The 19,776-nt window shown below is 39.5% G+C and overlaps 2 protein-coding genes across 4 annotated transcripts; one reads left to right on the top strand and one right to left on the bottom strand.

Annotated features, from left to right (window-relative positions):
- Positions 1-6,757: 6,757 nt before the first annotated feature.
- Positions 6,758-11,385, top strand: xaf1 (XIAP associated factor 1). 2 transcript variants are annotated; one of them, XM_017491020.3, is made up of 8 exons: positions 6,758-6,904; positions 8,888-9,023; positions 9,142-9,198; positions 9,290-9,482; positions 10,139-10,197; positions 10,287-10,490; positions 10,584-10,670; positions 10,818-11,385. In XM_017491020.3, the coding sequence occupies exons 1-7, from the start codon at positions 6,867-6,869 to the stop codon at positions 10,650-10,652; spliced, it is 756 nt and encodes a 251-aa protein (XP_017346509.1). In that variant the 5' UTR covers positions 6,758-6,866; the 3' UTR covers positions 10,653-10,670; positions 10,818-11,385. The 2 variants fall into 2 exon arrangements, with proteins under 2 accessions (XP_017346509.1, XP_017346510.1); XM_017491021.3 differs by having other exon boundaries at positions 10,584-10,663.
- Positions 11,386-11,944: 559 nt separating this feature from the next.
- Positions 11,945-19,686, bottom strand: tekt1 (tektin 1). Of its 2 annotated transcripts, none has more exons than XM_017491018.2 (8): positions 19,580-19,686; positions 18,078-18,271; positions 17,803-17,968; positions 17,556-17,684; positions 17,215-17,361; positions 16,638-16,863; positions 15,593-15,789; positions 11,945-14,894 (listed from the first exon to the last, which is right to left on the bottom strand). In XM_017491018.2, the coding sequence occupies exons 2-8, from the start codon at positions 18,265-18,267 to the stop codon at positions 14,735-14,737; spliced, it is 1,215 nt and encodes a 404-aa protein (XP_017346507.1). In that variant the 5' UTR covers positions 18,268-18,271; positions 19,580-19,686; the 3' UTR covers positions 11,945-14,734. The 2 variants fall into 2 exon arrangements, with proteins under 2 accessions (XP_017346507.1, XP_017346508.1); XM_017491019.2 differs by having other exon boundaries at positions 19,576-19,679.
- Between the last annotated feature and the right edge of the window lie 90 nt (positions 19,687-19,776).

Raw genomic sequence — 19,776 nt, forward strand, 5'->3', positions numbered from 1 at the left:
TTATTATTATTATTATTACCTTTAAGCTGCAGATGTTTTTTTTTGTTTTTTTGGTCTTCTACTGCATTCAATTTCCTTTATTAGGCTCAGTTTCTTCACACTTGCTTTAAATTCTATTTTAAAAAATCCAGTTTCAGTAATAACAACCTCGCTGCTAAAAAAAAAAAAAAAAAAAAAAAAAAAGCTGCCCGTGACTGTCATGTTTATAATTCGATATGATTAGATAACCATCCCACCACTAGCACACCTTATTGGGTAAATAATGCACAAATATTTTTAATCATATATACTGTACTGGTGCTGGAATGTAAATATATCTGAGGAGGGGTTTAGTGGAAAATAATCAATGAATTTCATTGTATTAATGTTAAAGTTATACTCCAAGAATATATTTTTTGTTTTACATAACCTCTATCCACCACATCCGTGGTGTGTGCGCGTGTGATTAAGCGCAAATGTCAAGTCAATAATCAGTAAATGTTTAAACGTGTGATTTTACAGTTGTGTGCAAAAGTTTAGGCACCCCTGGCCAAGTTACATATTTGTTTTTTTTTGGGTTTTGTTTTGGGTTTTTTTTAAGAGAAAAGAAATAAACACAACCTCTGCAGAGTTATTATTTAAATAAAATAAAAATAATGATCGTTATTTGTAGTACTGTTGCTTGTATGCCCTGCCTAATCGGTTATAAACACTAACACCCCGTTTGGCAGGTATCACAGCTTGCAAACCCCTTTTTATAACCAACCCAGGAGTCTTACTATTCATGTTTTATCAATTTTCACCCACTTTTCCTTGCGAAAGTTTCTGGTTCTGAGATATTCTTGGGCCATCTTGTATGCACAGTAGAAAGTGAGTGTATATTAATAAAATACGTTGTTTAGCCAGGGGTGCAAAAACTTTTGCATGCGACCGTATGAATGTGTTAGGTATCCGTGTGCCATCAGATCAACACAAATTCTCAGACTTTGCAGCTTCAGTTACAAACGCTTTCGCAGAAATATTCTGCTCTGGACGTCTGTTATAAGAGAAGGATCTTTTCTCAGTACAGGGGAATGTACTGAAAAGGCCTGTTCACGCCGGGACGTTTTTCACAGCGCCCCAATGGCTGTCAATGGGAGCGTTCACACCCACACGTAAAAAGGCATGGCATCAAAGCATCCATTTTTTAACGTCGAGGGGTTCATTTTTTGTGTGTGTTTGGCCGACCAATGAGATTCATACTTTTGTTCACGTGCCCGGAGCCGCTGAAACTACATAAAACTACGACTCGGTGACGCTCAAGTACAAAACTGTCTTGCTGTTGAAGAAGAAGCCGGAAAAAAAGACAAAGAAGAAGATGCAAGCAAGTAGCGAGTTGAGCTGCTGGTGTCTTTGGAGTCTGAACGCTGAGAGCTTTATGATAAACGCCACAGCGAGTACAAGAATAAAGAGAGAAAGAATAGAGCAAAAGAGAGAGCTAAAGAAACATGATATTTACTTTTTTCTTCATGGCTTAGTACCTGCACTAAACAGATTGTCCCCATCCCAGCTTTCTTGGTCAAAGTCCAAATATAACAATTATTGTACGATGCTGAGTTTGGGCAGTCCTCTGTTTCTCAGTTTCCTCACCAATCACCTGTGTCCTACCATCAGGTCACCCCTCAGACCTCCACAAACTATATTTGGCCACAACATTAGGTCTTGACAACAACTGTAAACTGTCAAATGCGTGTATGTATATATATATATATATATATATATATATATATATATATATATATATATATATATATATATATATATATATATATAACTTGAAGGATTTAGCTTTAAAGTATTTGTTGCAGTGGCCAAATCACCAAATAGCTTACATTAGCATGCATAACTTCCGTTCTCAGTTAGCCAGTTCGCAAAAAGTGTGCGAAAGGCGTTTTGCAAAGACGTAAATACTGGCTCTCTTCTTCTTCTCAGTGATAAGCGGGTGTCCGAAACGGAAAGTTGTGCAGCTCCACCTTGTGCACGGGGGCTTTTTCTGCTTTTCGATAAGCGCCATCTACTGTCAGGGAGTGAATTTGCACTTTCATTCAGCGCATCGCCCGCGTTTAACGCCCGGGTGTGAACACAAAAAACCACTCTGCGAAAAACGTCCCGGTGTGAACAGGCCTAAATTCTTATTTGTGGTACATTTACATATGCTACAGATGTGCTGAAATAAGATTAGGTTGAAAAATGCTGGAGTATTCATTTAAGATAATGCAAATACTTGTGGGCCACACTTGTGGCCTAGATCAATTTAAGGATACCTCAGGTGGTGAAGAGATATCATTAATGTGAAGCTCCTCACTCACAGCCCTATGAGTGCCCATGATCTCAAATACAGAAGTATTAGTATTGATTTGAGCTCCTGGTGACATCAGTGCCCAAGTAATAGATGCAAATAATCAACCATGATCTGGTGAGGCAGCTAGAATCTCTCTCACACACATACACACCCACACACACACACACATGCCTTTAGGGTGTGTTAGATCCAAGCTTTCCTCCTGTCGAACCTGTCTTTCTCATTGCTTTTGATTGCTTAACGCCGTTGTGCGAGTCTCCTCCAATCTCTTGGCAGATTAGCTTTCTGAGAACCAGCGTGCCTTCGAACTCGTGCACTTTCTTGGGTTGCCTTGGTAACCCTTCAAAATGTTCTCGCAGTGCTCTTTTTGGAGTTCTGCCAATGCAGTACATATGAATAATCTACATATGCACATAGAGCTACATATACACATGAATCTTCTACATATACACATGAATCTTTTCACATATTTACATTTAATGTTTCCCGACCATTGAGCTGGGGGATTTTGGAACACGTGTATGATAACATTTGTCAGGATTTAGGAACATTAGGGTTGCCAGACTGCACAGAATCCCATGGATTTTATCGAATGATTTCTCAAGGGTTATTTTGAGAGTCCTAGGTTTATAAATGGTTTATAAATTGCTTTATAAATGGTTCTATTTGGAAGCCACTCTAAAAAGAAAAGGAACCCCTAGAAAAGGAACCCTTCTCTTCAGAGTCTCTTCGGTGTCCTGTAGTGTATTTGTTGGTTTATATAAACAGCTGGGACGTGTTCCAGGTTGAAATAATGGTGCTTTTTTGGAGGGGAATTACATAATCGTTCTAAATATTACAATCCACCACAATAATAAAGTCTGTGTGTGCTCCAGAGCACAAATTAGAGTCATCACGCTGAGGCCAGACCTGCAAGCCAACCAACAATAGGCTCCATTGATCTGACCTTTTCCAGCCTCCCAGCACACAACATTTAGCACTCGCTGAAAAATGAGATATGACACATCCGGTCAGTGCAGTCAGATGCCCTCGGAGCTATTTCCCACCTACAAAAACATTCGACTGGTACATGAGGACAATCCAGTCATGCACTAGTACGTGCAATGAGTAAATGAGCATGCAATAAAGCATAACACTGCAGAGACGAGGCTAGCAGTGAGTGTGTATAATTAGTGTCACTATGACAGTGTGAGTGCTGAACTGAAATAGACACCAGTGTTCAGTTACCGGCACGGAAGCTCATAACCGCAAGATAAGATGGCTTCAAATAAAGTGTTATTCCTATTCTCCTGCCATCAGGCACCAATAATAAACCTTCTTTCAAACCTATTTATCTTCATTAACAGCATTTCTAGCATTTCAGGTTTAAGGAACTGCTTGCGACAGTCAGGAAGTAGGAAGTAGACCTTCTTATTACTAATTTGTATGCCTAAAAATATATCTTGTATTAATGCCAAATTGTAATCTGCTGGTAGCAAGGATAAGTCCATAAAAATTCCTACCAATGGACTGACAGATGGATGGCCCAATGGCAAACATGGCCAGAAAATTGGCCGCGAGTTCCCGAACATGAGTGCGTAAATAACAATAATCTGTGTATGACAAACAGGAAGGACGCTATTAAAGAATAACCTATTCGAGACTTTTGACCTGCTGTGACCTCAACCCTGATTGGATCAACTTCATATAAATCCAAAATATAAATAATTCCATATAAATCCTTCAAACACTCGATCACTCGTTCTTGAAATATCACACTAACAAGAATCTCAGATAGACGCACAAACAACCTGAAATCACAACGCCTTCACCACTAAACAAAGCAAAACAAACATTTCCAATGTAATCCCTTCACAAATCGGTCGTCTAAGTATCCACATGGGTGACCTTTTCTCTACCGATCTGCTGCACAAAGTTTTTGAACATGTCTGAGTGTTTACAGGTGCAGGGAGGCTAAATAAATAAATACATAAATAAATAAAATAAACAGCATAGAGTATTTAATAAAAAAAATTTTTTAAACATTCTAATCATCATTACCATCAATATTAGTCATATACTTAACATCAGATAACTATACTTAACATCTAGTGTTACCTTCGTCGAATATACGTGAATATACACGAGAGCATGTGAGATGGGGGAGGGGCGGGCCAGATCATTTTGGTGCGTTCGAAACACCTGTGCAGATCATTCCAGATTCATATGTCGACTGGCTGATCTCTCGTTTTATTGGAGAGACAAAGGCTTCTCTTCTGGTGTATTTCTGAGTGATAACTCTTATTAGCGTACTTCACTGATATATTGTGGAGCTCCTATGCAAAATGTATAAAAGCTGGCAGGTCTGGATATATAATATAATCGGAGTAAACGTCACTGGATATCATTGCAGTGTAATATTGTATAGAAATTTTGAAATCACTATTACTATAATGTACAAGCCTCGTAACAGCTTCGTCCTGGTGAACTCGGAGAACAATGGGCATGAGATGGGGAAACACCATGAATTAACATTAACACTTAGCGTAGTGGCCATCTGGTTATTATAAAAGACCTTCTGTAGATTTCAGTAAAAAATTAGGAAACAGATCAGCCCATCAACACTCCTCATCCCCTCTCACTCTCTCATTCAATCCTATAATTACATTTGACCCGGTGTGATATTGCATGCATGCTGCATTTTTTTTAAGTGTTTATTGGTATTACCATGAATACAAGTTATGAGCACCTAAAAAAGTCATAAATACAAGTGAAGGAAGATTCACGTTGTGTATGAAAGGTCACCCTGCTCAGTAAATCATTAACACTGAGCAGTACAATAATATGGGAAATAGCTCATACTAAAAATTATAGTCAAAAAATACTACGTTTGAGATTATTTGGTTATTTCTATTATTAGGTTTATATTGTTATAGCAATGTACGGACAGTTGAGACAGTAAAGGAGAAACCAATATAAAGTGTGTTATTAAGGTTTTGGTACATTGTGAACCACCAAGACAGCCTCAGTGCTCCTTGGTATTGACTCTACAGGTCTCTGAAACTGTACTGGAGTGATGAACACTGTTCTACCAAATGATTTTCCCTGAGATGGTGTCTTGATGATGGTGATGGAGAGCACTGTCTGACAAATAACTCCAAAATCTCTCTAAACTGGGATGAGATTTGGTAAGTGTGAAGGACACAACATACGATTTTTTCCCATTACCCCCCCCCCACCCCCCACCCCCCACGCAATATATTATACTGTATATGTTTCTATGGATAGTAATATATACAGTATAAAATCAGCTGTAAATTGTGCGATGAGGTGGCAGTAAAGAAACACAGTAAGTAATGAGTTAATCGAGTTAACTGTGGTGTTTTTTTTTTTTTTTCATTTTTGGTGTCATGTCTGAAAGAATCTTCAAACTCACAGGTATAGTTGGTTTTATAAGGATCTATCTGCCAGCCAATCATCATCCAGGATGGATATAAGACGAACGCAGTGTAACTGAGGTGGCTTTGTCCAATCTACATCTACGTTCTATATATGCTTTGACATATTTGCCACTTTCGACTACCATGCCCCCTTAGCTGGGAATGTGTGCATGCATGGTGCCCTATGATGATAAACTGGCATCCCGTCCACGGTGTATTCCCACCTCATACTCAGTACCTGTGAAAGCTACAGTACCGTGACTCTGACCAGGAACCGAGTATGACATGGGAATACACCCTTTATGATAAACTGGCATCCCATCCAGTGTGTATTCCCACCTTATCCTTGGTTCCTGGGAAAGCTACCATGACCCTGACCAGGATGAAGCAGTTCTTAAAGACGAATGAATGAATGAAAGAATAAATAAAATGTAGGCCATACTGATTGGTAAATGAAGATTCCATAACTTTAGATCTTTGCATCTTAGCTGGAATGTCTAATGTTTTATGTCCCATATATCTTCACCTTATAATACTAAAGTCACGACTTGTCTAATGTAATAATTATATAATTCCAATAAGCCTAAAAGGGGGGGGGACCAGCAACAACAGAAACCATCACAGAAATTCTAATGGTTTTCACTACAAATACCATTACAAACCATTAAAACCATTACCAAGCATTATTGTCCCCACTAGACATAACACACCACCAACACAAGGTAACAAATTACCACTAGGGACCCACAAGGAGTATTACAGTTTTCAATGCAATTCCTATTACAACCATTAAAACCATTACAAATTCTAAGGGGGTTTCTGTTTATTTATTTATTTGTTTGTTTGTTTGTTTGTTTGTTTTCATCAGGGTATCCAGACAGTAGAAGTGTAAATAATATATATATATATATATATATATATATATATATATATATATATATATATATATATATATATATATATAATTTTTTTTTTTTTTTTTTTAAATGTCAGACGTCAGTGTGTGCTGAAAGTGAAACTGCGCATGCGCGGGCGGTTCCTTTAACCACGAACGGAAACTAAATCTTGTTTGTTATTCTTTCTGTTTCTCCCAATCGAAACTTTTCCGCACTGAGCACTCAGAAGGTATGGACGCTTCAGAAGAGCTGGCGATTTGTAGCCACTGGTGAGTGTGAAGCTGATATTTAGGAATATGTGTGTTTCTATATCTTTATAGCTCATGTATACTGTATTTATAGGCTATTATATTGTATATATCAGTCCCCAGTCGCTTTCTGAAGGCTGCCTGTGAACTTAAAGAAGAAAGGTTTGTAACATGTCGTGAACTAGCTGATCACTGTAAACTTCACGTTTGTTTACATGAAGAAGCTCACATTTCATGTGTAAACATACATTCAGTAAACAGATCAACATGTTGGTGACGTCATGTGGAGTGTGACATGAAAATGAAAGTGTTGTGGGAAGTAGACTGATGCTTACTGTCAAAATAACATCAATCAGACCGAATGAAACAACTTCACGACTGATTTGGTATCGATTATACAGGCTCTAAAAGTCTCTAGAACTGGAAATTAAGGTGCCATTAAAATAAAGAAATAAATAAGCAACCTCCAGAATTGAGTCATCTCCCATTGGCATGGCTGTGACGTCTATCTTATTTATAAAATAAAAAGTAAAATAACAACCACAAGAACAGATTCGTTCATTTAGTCATTCATTCATAGATAAGACATGTTAGACATTTAGGACTTTGAAACCCTTATAGGCTACTGTAGGTTACAAGGCTCAAATTTGTTGAAGAATAATTGCGAAATTAATATCTCTATAGCCTACTATATGTTGTGAAAAAATATATTAAACATTGACAGACTTTGGGTTTGAGAAAACGAGCTGAAATTCATAAATCAGGACTAATATCTAAATGTCATAGGAATACTGACATTGGCACTGAACTACATTACCCATCAGCCCCAGCACATCACATGACCCCATCTTCGTCACACGATAATTAGCGCCTCTATTTATGTTCTACTGTTTGAGCTTCTCTTGTTGTCTTTGTTCGTTTGTGTAGTTGTGTTGTTTTTTTTTTATTTTGTTTGTTTTGTTTTGTTTTTTACAGCCATGCTCGTAGTCTGCGGTTTGCCTTTGTTCCAGTGTTTGTGTCCCTAGTTCAGGTTTCACTGAATATATGGAATATATCGAATATTTCACATCGAATATATTTTTCGTTAGTATTTTTTTTTGTTTATAATCTGGATAAAGGGTTAACTACGTGCTTTACATCTTTACTTTCCTTACTTACGCTTTACTAACTAACAAACAGTCGATATTAAGTAAAGTATTCCAGTGGAGGAGGCCGGGGAAATGGTGGTGCTGCTGCAGCGCCACCTCATGGTTAGGACTTGGATAAAATCCGATCAAAGTGTCATTTGCAAAGGACTAAGTCGTTTAGACTGGACTGCTTATTTAGAGTGAAATCTGCACACACACCCTTAGAGTTAAAGGAAAATTCCATCCTAAAACACATTAAAGATTTAAGCAAGAGTGCGGTTATGACCGAATATCGGTACGTCTGTGATGCGGCCAAAGGAACAAGCCTGTAGACTGAGTGCTGTATAGAATCGTGTCATATTGCTTTTATACGACAGTTCTCTAAACACGATTATAGACTTAATTTTGAGTAAGTGCATTTTTTTTTTTTTACACAATATGGCCAAGTATTTTGTTTATTTTTGTTCCACTAGCGGAAATAGATCCTGAAGAAACTACGCTCACTTTATAGCATGTCGACTACCTGGCTAGCTAGCTCACATTGAGTTGTATATTACACTCGGGACTTACGTTCACTCTGGATGAAAAGTAAGCATTTATTTAGTAATGAAGCAAAACCTTACTGATTGTTAATTTTTTTTTCCACTGAAGAGATCGAGCAATGTAAAAAGCGATGCGACAAAGGTTAGCGTTCCAAATTACTGGTGCGATTCTCCATAATTAAGGAGTCGTTTATAGGCGTTATCAGATAAACATCAGCGAACGTTTCGGTTTTGAGTGTTCGGTTTTAGTATTTTCAGCGTTTGGGTTTGGGTGACAGTTTAGTTTCTGTGAAACTGTGCTGCGGTTTTAATATTCGCTCAACATCGCTCCGCAGCCAGAAAGACGTGGTGAAGACGAACCTTCCCATGCATGAAGCTCACTGCCAGCGTTTCCTGTGTCTGTGTCCCGACTGTGAAGAACCGGTGCCTAAGGATCAGCTCGAAGAACATCGTGAGGAACAGCACACTCCGGTCACTAACACGTTACACTTCGAACAATATTTTCTCTGCTAATTGTTGTGTTTTTATTTATTTATTTATTTATTTCTCTCTGCTAAATCTTGTATAATTTGTCAAATATCCGTTGCAGGTTAAATGCAAGAAGTGCAATAGGAAGATGGAAAAATGCAAGCTAGCAGACCATGATGTAAATGCACCATCTTACATTCATACACTCAGTCTGGGTGAAAACAAAAATATTCCTAAGGGGTTTCTGTCTATCTGGGTGCCGCTTTCAGGCAAACGAATGCACAGAGAGGCTTCAGAGCTGCGAGTACTGTCAGCTGGATTTCCCTTGGAGCAAACTGAAGGAGCACGTCGTAGCCTGTGGGAGTCGGACAGAACTCTGTCAGGACTGTAACAAGTACGTCACCCTGAAAGACCAGCTCCAGCACGCTCAGACCTGCACCTCTGAGGACTTCAGCTTTAAAAGTGAGTCTGTCTGATTTTATTCTGTCTAATGTCAGGGTCAAAGCACGTGTATAATATAGTAAATGGTGGCTGAGACGAAGGTCTTGTACGTTTTGACACATTTTTGGGACTTTACATCACACTGGAGTATAAGACAGGACCCCACATCCTGTTTAGAGCAAAAATATTGTATATAGTAGAGCTAAATAATTACAGGTTGGTTTTGATTTTGCTTTTGAGAACAACTGTGTTTCCATTTATAAGCATTGGACATTGGTTACTTCACTACAGGTTTTGGATTTAATGTTTGTATTTCCATACGTTTAAAGATGTGTATATTAACAAGCTTGGAATTATTCGGCTTCTAGCTGTCTGAATTTTTTGGGCAAAAATCTGTTAATGGTATAAATATATTATTTACCTGCCAGCAAATATATGAGATGTTTGTTCCACCAAAAATAATATTCAGGTAAATTACTCATTGTTATAAATAAAATATAATAAATACAAAAATATATACATGATTTTAGTAAATGAAAAAAGTATATACTTTTTGGGGAAAAAAAGAAGAAGAAATATATATATATATATATATATATATATATATATATATAGAAATGCTGTGATATTTTGGTTTGATCGCCCACCTCTAACAGCCCCGTTTTTGTCCATTTTAGCTAAATCCATTAATGGAAATGTAAAGCCTCTGATAGGGAACACTCTGCAGAAGGATGAGGTACGGTTCTCTCTGTATAATATATCATAACCTCATTACTGCAAATATATATATACACACTGTGATATTAAACCCACACACACACACAGCCCGATGATTACGTGGTATACGATTCGAGAGATCAGCGTGCTAGCCAATCCGCCGATCCTGAGCCTGATGACACGACTCTGTCGCTGTCGGATCTGCAGAAGAAGAAGCGGAATGAGAGAACTGGCTGGGTAGATGAGGATCAGATCAGAACCTGTCCACACTGTCACCTCGCTCTACCAGTAAACACACTGCAATGGCACGCTGTACGTACGAGCTACACATCACAGCGCTGTAGCTGACACTATACATCACCGAGCTGCATATGTGCTTAAAGTATTGCTTTATCATCATTCAAGGACAAATGCTGGATTGCTGAAGGTCTGAAACGGATGAACGAGGCAAAGGACGCGAGTGTGAAGAAGTGAGAAATAAATCTGTAAGTGGTAAGTGTCCACATAATGATAGACACTTTAATAGCAGGTTTCATTGATTTATTATTTGTTTTCTTTCATCATAAGTGATCCTCATGAGTGATTATTATTATTATTATTATTATTATTATTATTATTATTATTATTATTTCTTCACAGCTTGACTGGAAGAACCGCTTGCAGATACACAGGCGGCGACATCAGAACTCATTTTAATGAAATCTAAATTGTTTACTCTTTTCTCAAACATCTGTCAAGATCGAATAAAAGCAACATCTCTGGGTAGGATAATTACTGTGTTTGAAAACAATGCATTTTTTTTTTTTTTTAAATTAGCTTCATGTAATGGTAGGAGTTTTATTAAATAAAAAGAATGAAGCTGTGTAAAACGTTGCTGAATGCAAAGTTATGCAAAAACTATATAGGTGTAACTACATGTATACGCTGGATAAACAGCACAAAAGGAAGTAAAGGCATATTTCAGTAGCACACTATGGCTTTTTCCCACTGGTACTTATTAAAGAGGAACCATAGCATGGTAATGTTTTCGGAAAATATTCTGGAAAACTTCTTATCCTTTTTTTTATTATTATTATTATTATTTCAGTTCCTTAGCAAAATATTTTGACCAACATGAATATAAATTTGGAAAGGTATGTTGTTTTTTTATTATTATTATCTTTATCAATTTGTAAGATTTTATTAAATAAAAAGAATGTATTCGGTATGAATTTGAATTGAATGCAAAAACTATACAACTATGAAACTAAAACTGTGTAAAACTTTATATTTGACAGACAGACAGACAGATAGATAGAGAGACAGATAGATAGATAGATAGATAGATAAATAGACAGACAGACAGATAGATAGACAGACAGAGAGACAGACAGACAGACAGACAGACAGATAGATAGATAGATAGATAGATAGACAGACAGACAGAGATACAGACAGACAGATAGATAGATAGATAGATAGACAGACAGACAGAGAGACAGACAGACAGATAGATAGATAGACAGACAGACAGATAGATAGATAGACAGACAGAGAGAGACAGACAGACAGATAGATAGATAAATAAATAGACAGACAGACAGAGACAGACAGACAGATAGATAGAGAGACAGGTAGATAGATAGATAGAGAGACAGACAGACAGATAGATAGATAGAGAGACAGACAGACAGATAGAGAGATAGATACATAGATAGATAGATAGATAGATAGATAGATAGATAGATCGAGCAAAATAAAGTAAAACAGCATCTTTCAGTTCTGAACCATGGAGATCAAATGGTACTTAAACGAAAGCAGAGTAACACTGTTGAATGAATTATTTATAGCTTTTATTTTGACATTCCTCATACCACAGCACTGTTGGATTCTGATTGGTCAGATGGTGTTGATTCATTTTCTATAACAGCAGCTCTGACAGTAGTGCAGCTGCAAATTCACAGGTTTACATTAACGCTCTTGTTCTAATACCTTTTTGTTTCTATAGTAACAAACCGGATTATCTTCATTCTAATTTTAAGCTTTTAAAGTGTTGTCATTAACAAAATACAAACTTATCGTTGCTATCGTTGTTGGTGTTACGTTGCTGTTGTAAGGAAAATATTTAGCAGTTATTAACGGAGAGACTCGTGTCAGAGCTTTGGAACAATCTAATGTGATGTTGATCCGTGCAGGGAAAGACTTCAGTGCTGATGACATTGTGCTTTTATGGTTTATGAGTACTGAGACAGGCTGTAATTTTTGTCTGATTAAATGCAGGAAATCAGCAGCTGGTGAAAGGCTATTTGTAGCTGCTGGGAAAAAGAATCATATGTTGTAAAATTAAAGACATATTCTTCTTCAATAAGCAAAAAAGTGTAACAGGCAGATTGACATAATATCAGCACAATAAAATATTTTCAATTCAAACCAGCTGGTCGTTAATTATTTTCCCATTACAGCACACCCTGTAAATGTAAATATCTTGTGTAGCTTCTGAAGCGCAGTACTAGATGAAAAAATAAGATCTTTACACAAAAACATAACAGTTTACACCCACAGAGCTTAATGTATCGTGTCGCCTTCTCGAGCATCAGTGAACGATCGCACCTTTTGTAATAGTCGTGTACGAGTCCCTCGGTCGTCCTCAGTGTGAAAATATGGATCTGAACATCATGTAGCCGCTGTTGGAAAGGGGTCAAATATGCAGAAGGTGCTGGAAAAGTACATAATGTGCAGGACCTGGAGGATTTTTCTGAAGAACAGTGGGCAGTTTAACTGAACAGGACAAACAAGGGACTCGTGAACGACGATCACAAAACATAAAAACAGTCGTGGATCATCCAGGTAACGACACGCGGTATTAATAATCGAGCGTGTGTAAAGTTTCGAACTGGTTCATTTGTGTAAATTCAGTTATTATTGTGTCTTGTGGACGAGATGTAAACATCTGTTATGTGAAATAGCTTATTCAGGGCAGTGCTAAATTTAAAAATGCTATTTTATTATCCAGTCTATATATTTTTAAAAAGTTCTGAACATTTTGCAGATCCTGCAAGGCGTATGTAAACTTTTAGGCATATGACCTCAACTGTAAATCATTCTGGATGAGGGCGTCTACCAAATGAAAATGTCAACAACATGCTGTCCAGCAGTCGGCGCTGCATAATCTATTGATTGGTAAGCAGTCCAGAAAAGAAAGTCACTCTTAGTCACTCAGTGAGTCGAGCATGTAAATGATTCACTATGAGTCACTCAGTGAGTGAGCATGTAAATGATTCACTCTGAGTCACTCAGTGAGTCGAGCATGTAAATGATTCATTCTGAGTTACTCAGTGAGTCGAGCATGCAAATGATTCATTCTGAGTCACTCAGTGAGTCGAGCATGTAAATTATTTACTATGAGTCAGTCAGTGAGTCGAGTATCTAAATGATTCACTCTGAGTCACTCAGTGAGTCGAGCAAACAAATGATTCATTCTGAGTCACTCAGTGAGTCGCGCGCGCTGTAGTTTTGTCACGTTTTGGGGTTGCTTTCAGTTTTAGTTTGTGTACGATTTATTTTCTAATTTTTAATATTTATAAAGTATGAAAAGAAATACACGTTGCTTATAAATGTATCTGCTATTTCTGATCATAAAAATGGTGTTGTTTTGTTTCTCCTGCCTGGATTTTGAACGACAAATAATCGTTCAAGTTTTGTTATTATTATTATTATTATTATTATTATTATTATTATTATTATTAATAATAATAATAATAATAGTAGTAGTATTTCTGTTACTGACACGAATCTAGAAAGACCAGAAGGTACACAAAGCCTCCCCTGATGCCAAGATGTCGTGGCTTGTAATTTTCTCTGAAATAAATGCTCGTGTTTGTGTCTTGTTAAATTAAAATCCATCATTAATCATTTGAAAGTAATCATAAATCATAAATCATAGCTCATAAAAGGGGATTTGAGCCACGGCTAAAAGTATATAATACACTTCGCTGTTTGAGGATGATGTATGAAGTTCCCCCTCAGGTTATGTTATACTATACTTTAGGCCCAAGTTCAAATGACATTACACTGAATATTGAACGGATAACGTGTGCTGAATGCAGAGCGCTTTTTGGTGTAAATATCAGTGTTGCTATGTTAAAGGCGCAGTTCAGCACCATCAGATATGACCACGCTGAGGCTGATGAGATGCTGGAGCTGGGGTTATCTCACTTCAGGCCACTCACTGACTCGAAGCTCAACTACTCTGCCATGACTTCTCCCATCTATCCCATGATCAGAGTCAGAGAGGCAGAATGTTCCAGCTGATGGAGCCTGAGACACCGTGATTTACAATATAACGGATGGAGCATATAAAAACTCTTGTGCAGCCTGTTGATTTTTTTCTTTTCTTATCTCTCTTTCACCTCTCACCTTTCACACCAACATCAAATTTCCATTTTATGGGAAGACTTTATATAGCGATTAGATATTGCATTTATTTATTTATTTATTTATTTATTTATTTAAGCATTCATGAATGATTTATTTCCTATTTTATAGTTCTGCAATCTGCAAACGAATCGTTTATTGCCTTAGAAGTCGTGAATGGTGACTGCCTGACGGAGCTGAGTGCAGATCACTTCGTCGATGTACAGCGAGTTTGATTTGACCTGGATCTCCTCCTCCAGGAGCAGCTGGTTCCTGGTCAGGGCTCTGAGCTCCATCTCCGACTCGGCCAAACTTTCTTTCAGCCTGCACCGAAACAAAGAGTGTGAGGGTTTCGGCGTAGAAATTGACGCCACACAAAGTAATAAAACTAATAATAAATAAAAATAATAAAAATAATCAGCAACGGTGCTGAGATTGTGGGGTTACCGTTATCACCATGAAGTTGATTATTTTCCTATAACAGCATGCCTAGAACTGTTCTATACCTCTTATAATACAGCAAGCATCTAACAGTTAACTTTCTCATTCATTAAATAATCTCACGTCATACTTTTTATCAGTTTACAGGTACATTTAAATGTCAAACATCCACGAGTTACTGTTTTAAACACCATTAACTGTTACAACGCATTAACACTAGAGACTCCTTCCATAAACGTTTTGAATCCGCCTTGGATTATGTTAAGCGTACATCGTACAAGTCCCTATGAACGAACTGTTACCATAGAAACGATAACATTCTCTATTAGAATTTGCATTCATTTAGAACTGTGACTTGCAGCTACGCTGTTCTCAGAGCTGCTGCTACGGGAAATGAATCAACACCTTCACCAGCTCTGTGCTCTAACGCTATCTAAAATTCAGAACGACGCCAGTCTAAATCGTCAAATCAGCTGGATCGACAGCTCACACGATACCCGTGCAATCCAGAAAGCTGTCAATCTGCCACTGAGCTACTACACTAAACGTTAAAACCCTCAGTGAGGTCCTCTGTCTTTCACCTGGAGATGTGGCTGGTGAGCTGTTGCACTTCAGAGAGCAGGCGTGCCTGAGCGTGATCGTTGCACAGCTCAATTCTGGGACGCTGACTGCGCGCGTGCAGCCGTGTCTGCGCCACCTTTAGCGGCCCTTCTTTATCAGCGACGGCCACTTTCAGAGCATCGAGGTTCTGTTCCTGGCTCGCAATCTCCACAAGCAGCTTTAAAAAGACAGGAAACAGGAAGCAGAATCGTTGGTTATTGTTTCATTCACAGATCACTGTTTCGGCCTTTCGGTGTTACCGAGCTCGCCGGTGCATTCCTTCTTTTTAACAACGTACATTACCAAATTGTTCATTTGGCCGCTCCGAAAGTTCCTGCAATACCTCTGATTTGTTTTCTCAGGCTAATGATGGCCTTCTTCACCTGCATCGACACCTCTTTGGACCGCATACGGAGCGTTCCCATGAACAGCTAGCAAACGCAAATTCGACGCTTGGAATCGACTCCAGACTTTTTATCTCTTCAATGCGTCGTGAAACAACGAGGAAACAGGCCACACCCGACCCTCAAACGGCTTATCGGTCGGCTGTCCGATTACTTTTGAGCTTGTGAAAATGGAGGGACTCTCAAAGAAATGTCCGTAATTCCTAAACCGTTAAGGCAATATTTTCGTTAAGCGCCTCGAATTAAAGCCGAAAGTCTACACTCCGATCCCATCCTGATTGTTTCATTTCAGATCCATCGTGGCGGTGTACAGAGGCAAAATCACGAACGTTGTGCCTCTGTCCAAATACTTATGGACCTGCGTGTAGCTACCTATTATCAGTAGTTGAGATCTAATTACGTTGAACTATTTTGCAATGTCAAAAGAGGTTTAATGTCTTTGGGAGGAAACCGGAGTACCCGGAGGAAACCCCCGCAGCACGGGGAGAACATGCAAACTCCACAACCCCCGACCCTGGAGGCGTGAGGCGAACGTGCTACCCACTAAGCCACCGTGCGCCCCAAGAAGAAGGATAATGGAACAAATTAAAACGTAGCGAGCCATAAGTAGGCTGACGTGCACCTTGCTCAGCTGATCTTCCAGCCCCGCCTTAGCGCTTCTGATCTCGTGTATGCGCAGCGTCAGGGCCGAGCCGGCGGCCTCGTGCTGCCTCCGCATGTCTGCCGCCGTCTGCACCAGCAGGTTCTCCACCAGCGCCCTCAGAGACGTCGAGTTACTCCTCTCCTTCTCCGCCTTGCTGATGTTCACGTCGGAGAACGTCTCCCATTCGCGAGGAGTCACGGCGAGTCTGAGGAAAAAAAGAAACATGCGAAAGCCTCACAAAACAATATGTAAATACGTTCATGTCTGCTGATCACCTGACATCCTGGAGTTCCTGTTTACGAGCTTGCTTGACGTTTCGGAACTGTCCGCCATTCTTAATGCGGATTCCAAACCGTAACTGCATCCGTCTCCGAATCCGTCGCATGACACTTACTAAAGATTTCAACACTCATGCATATACTGTCCTAAAATAAAGCCTTACTCCACAGAATGGTATAGCCGGCTTTTATGATCGGTCGTACAGAACATTCATTTCTAAAGCGTTCCGACTCGGACAAGCTGCTGTCGTGAGTATAAATTCCCTGTATGTCTTTACCCTCCATCAGCACACTGTCCCGCTGGAGCCTTCTCCTCGACGCTCGCCGTGGTGCTGCTGAGCAGGGAGCAGAACTCCTCGATGCGTTCAGCCTGAAATTTGTCCCGCAGATCTTTCTCCAGGTAATATTTGGCCGAGCGGTTGAGTCTGGAATGAGAGTGAGCGAACAGGAACACACATTCAACCTCTCCACTCGACATTCTGCATTCGGCTTCACACATATTATTATAAAACTGCAGAACACGAGGAAAAAAATCAAATAGAAAGGCTAGTAAAGGTTAGGTTTTCTCATTTTGATGAACCCGACATGCAGCCTGTTCCTGTCGGTCCACCCGGTTCACCTGATCTGCTCAACGATCTGCTCCAGAGTGCGCTGGAGGAGAGCCGTCACTCCATCGATCACATCCTTCTCCTTCTGAAGCTCCTTCTCCACCTCGTCATGAACCAGGTCTATCTCCACCCGCTTCTGCCTGAGGGACGTTCAGAGACACCGGCAGTCTCAGAACGGACGGCTGGCTGTACGGCGAATTATTTGATTGTGATTCGAATTAGGTTTGAACGTCCTTGCGAGTTGGATTAGCGTCTCACCTCTCGTCCAGACAGTCCAGCGTGGCTTGAAGAGGCCCGGAGCAACTCCCCAGAGCTCTCTCTACTCGGTCCTTTATAACCAGGAGCTGCTCGATCTCCTGTACCATCTCGTGCAGTTTCTGCTCCAGCTCCTGCCTCCAGAACGTAACATCTTTGAGCCTCTTCTCTGAGAGTAACACACACACACACACACACACACAGCATTAGATATCAGACGGCATTGCCCAGCAGCTCTATAATAAACCAATCTTTGATTGCTTTCATGACACACTTACCCAGCCTGTTGTTAGCATCCTGCTGCATGCATCTCACCGACTTCTCGCTCTCCTCTATCAGTCTCTTACACTCGGCCGTGAGTCGCACGGAGCGTGCTCGCTCGGCCTCCGCGCTCCTGAAGCGCGTGTGGTTCGCATGTTTCCACTCAGAAGGCAGAAACTTAGGAGGTGCTTTTAATACCCGAGACATTACACTATTTAAAAAAAAAAAAAAAGTCGATCTAATGACAAAATGGTTTCTATAGTTGGAAAGTTCCGAAATATATATATTTTTAAAAACCTCCAGCTTTAATAAATGACCAAATATCGTGAACATTTTAACGATGTGCCTCTTTTTTTTATTTACGTTTTTTTTATTATTATTATTCTCCAGTGTAAGAAAGTAGACAGTGGCATTCAGTGCGTTTACATGGACTACAAAAATCCGCTATTAACCCGATTAAGACGATACTCCGATTAAGAAACTAGCATGTAGACAGCGATACTCGAAGTAAACACAGACGGAATTAAGACGTGTGGAGTGTTCCTGTTTCGGTCGCGTTATCGACGTGCGTTACAGACACGTACACACCTTAATCACACTATTAACGTCGTGTGGGAGTTTTCACCGCATTCTGCGACAGGACACGTACACACGTGGCAGCGCTCGACCGTTTGACGGCAAACGAGAGAGCACGGCTGCGTCCCAAATCCCAAAGGCCTGTAATGGGGAAAAATACATGTATCTCGGCTACTATATAGACGGTAAGTACGCGGTTTGGGACGCAGCCCACGGCTTCAAGCGGTCGTCTATTTGCACGTACGGCACGACGAATAATTAACCGCACTTGAAGCGTTCGTAAAAAAAATTATATAGAAACACGCAAAACTGTACACGGTACCATAACGAAGACCAACTGTACGTCGATACGTGAAATTCCGGAGGGACGTCGGACGGAGTGGCGTGGTGACGTAATGACGTGTGCCGTTAATCTAAATATTTTCTATAACACGTAAAACGGGAACATGAAAGGAGTATTCTAAAAGCGACTCATGTAAACACCTTAATCAGAATATCGTCTTATTCAGATTAAGGTCAATAATTAGATTACCGCCGTCCGTGTGAACGTAGTCGGTGTTATTATTGACAGTGCTATTTAAAGTCATGGAGCGACAATAAAAATACGTCTTTATCAAAAAGGCGATATTTAATCCTGGTTTTAGTTTTAGAGAATGGTCTCGATGCAACCCGGATTATTTCTTAAACACTTTAAAATGTGCTTAAACTGGATTAGATAGTTTTAAACCAGATTACAGTCGAAGATCTGTTGATTTATGTTTTTAAGGATAGACGAAATTTATAATCACTCCTTGATTGGCTCCAACTTCCTTCCTGTTTTGAGTTTTATTTGGTTTAATACATGAGTAACCTACCGCAATAAACTGACGTGTACTTAGTTAAAATGACTAACTGCGCAAAAATAACACAACATGAGACATTCTTTAGGATTAAACTCACCTACCTGGATGATTAAAGTGTGCAAAAGTCGTTTTAATTATGTAAATATACAGGCGCTTATCCGAAGCCAGCCTTTTAAAATCTCCAGCCAGGAAACAAACGGTTGCCGTAGCAACATCAGCGTCAGCTCCCGACGAGGGAGGGACAAACAGAACGGTTGCTGTGGAAACCAAGTCACTCACAGGGATGGGGGCGGAGTTA

The sequence above is a fragment of the Ictalurus punctatus genome, chromosome 17 (assembly GCF_001660625.3).
Source record: "Ictalurus punctatus breed USDA103 chromosome 17, Coco_2.0, whole genome shotgun sequence".
Classification (NCBI taxonomy): domain Eukaryota; kingdom Metazoa; phylum Chordata; class Actinopteri; order Siluriformes; family Ictaluridae; genus Ictalurus; species Ictalurus punctatus.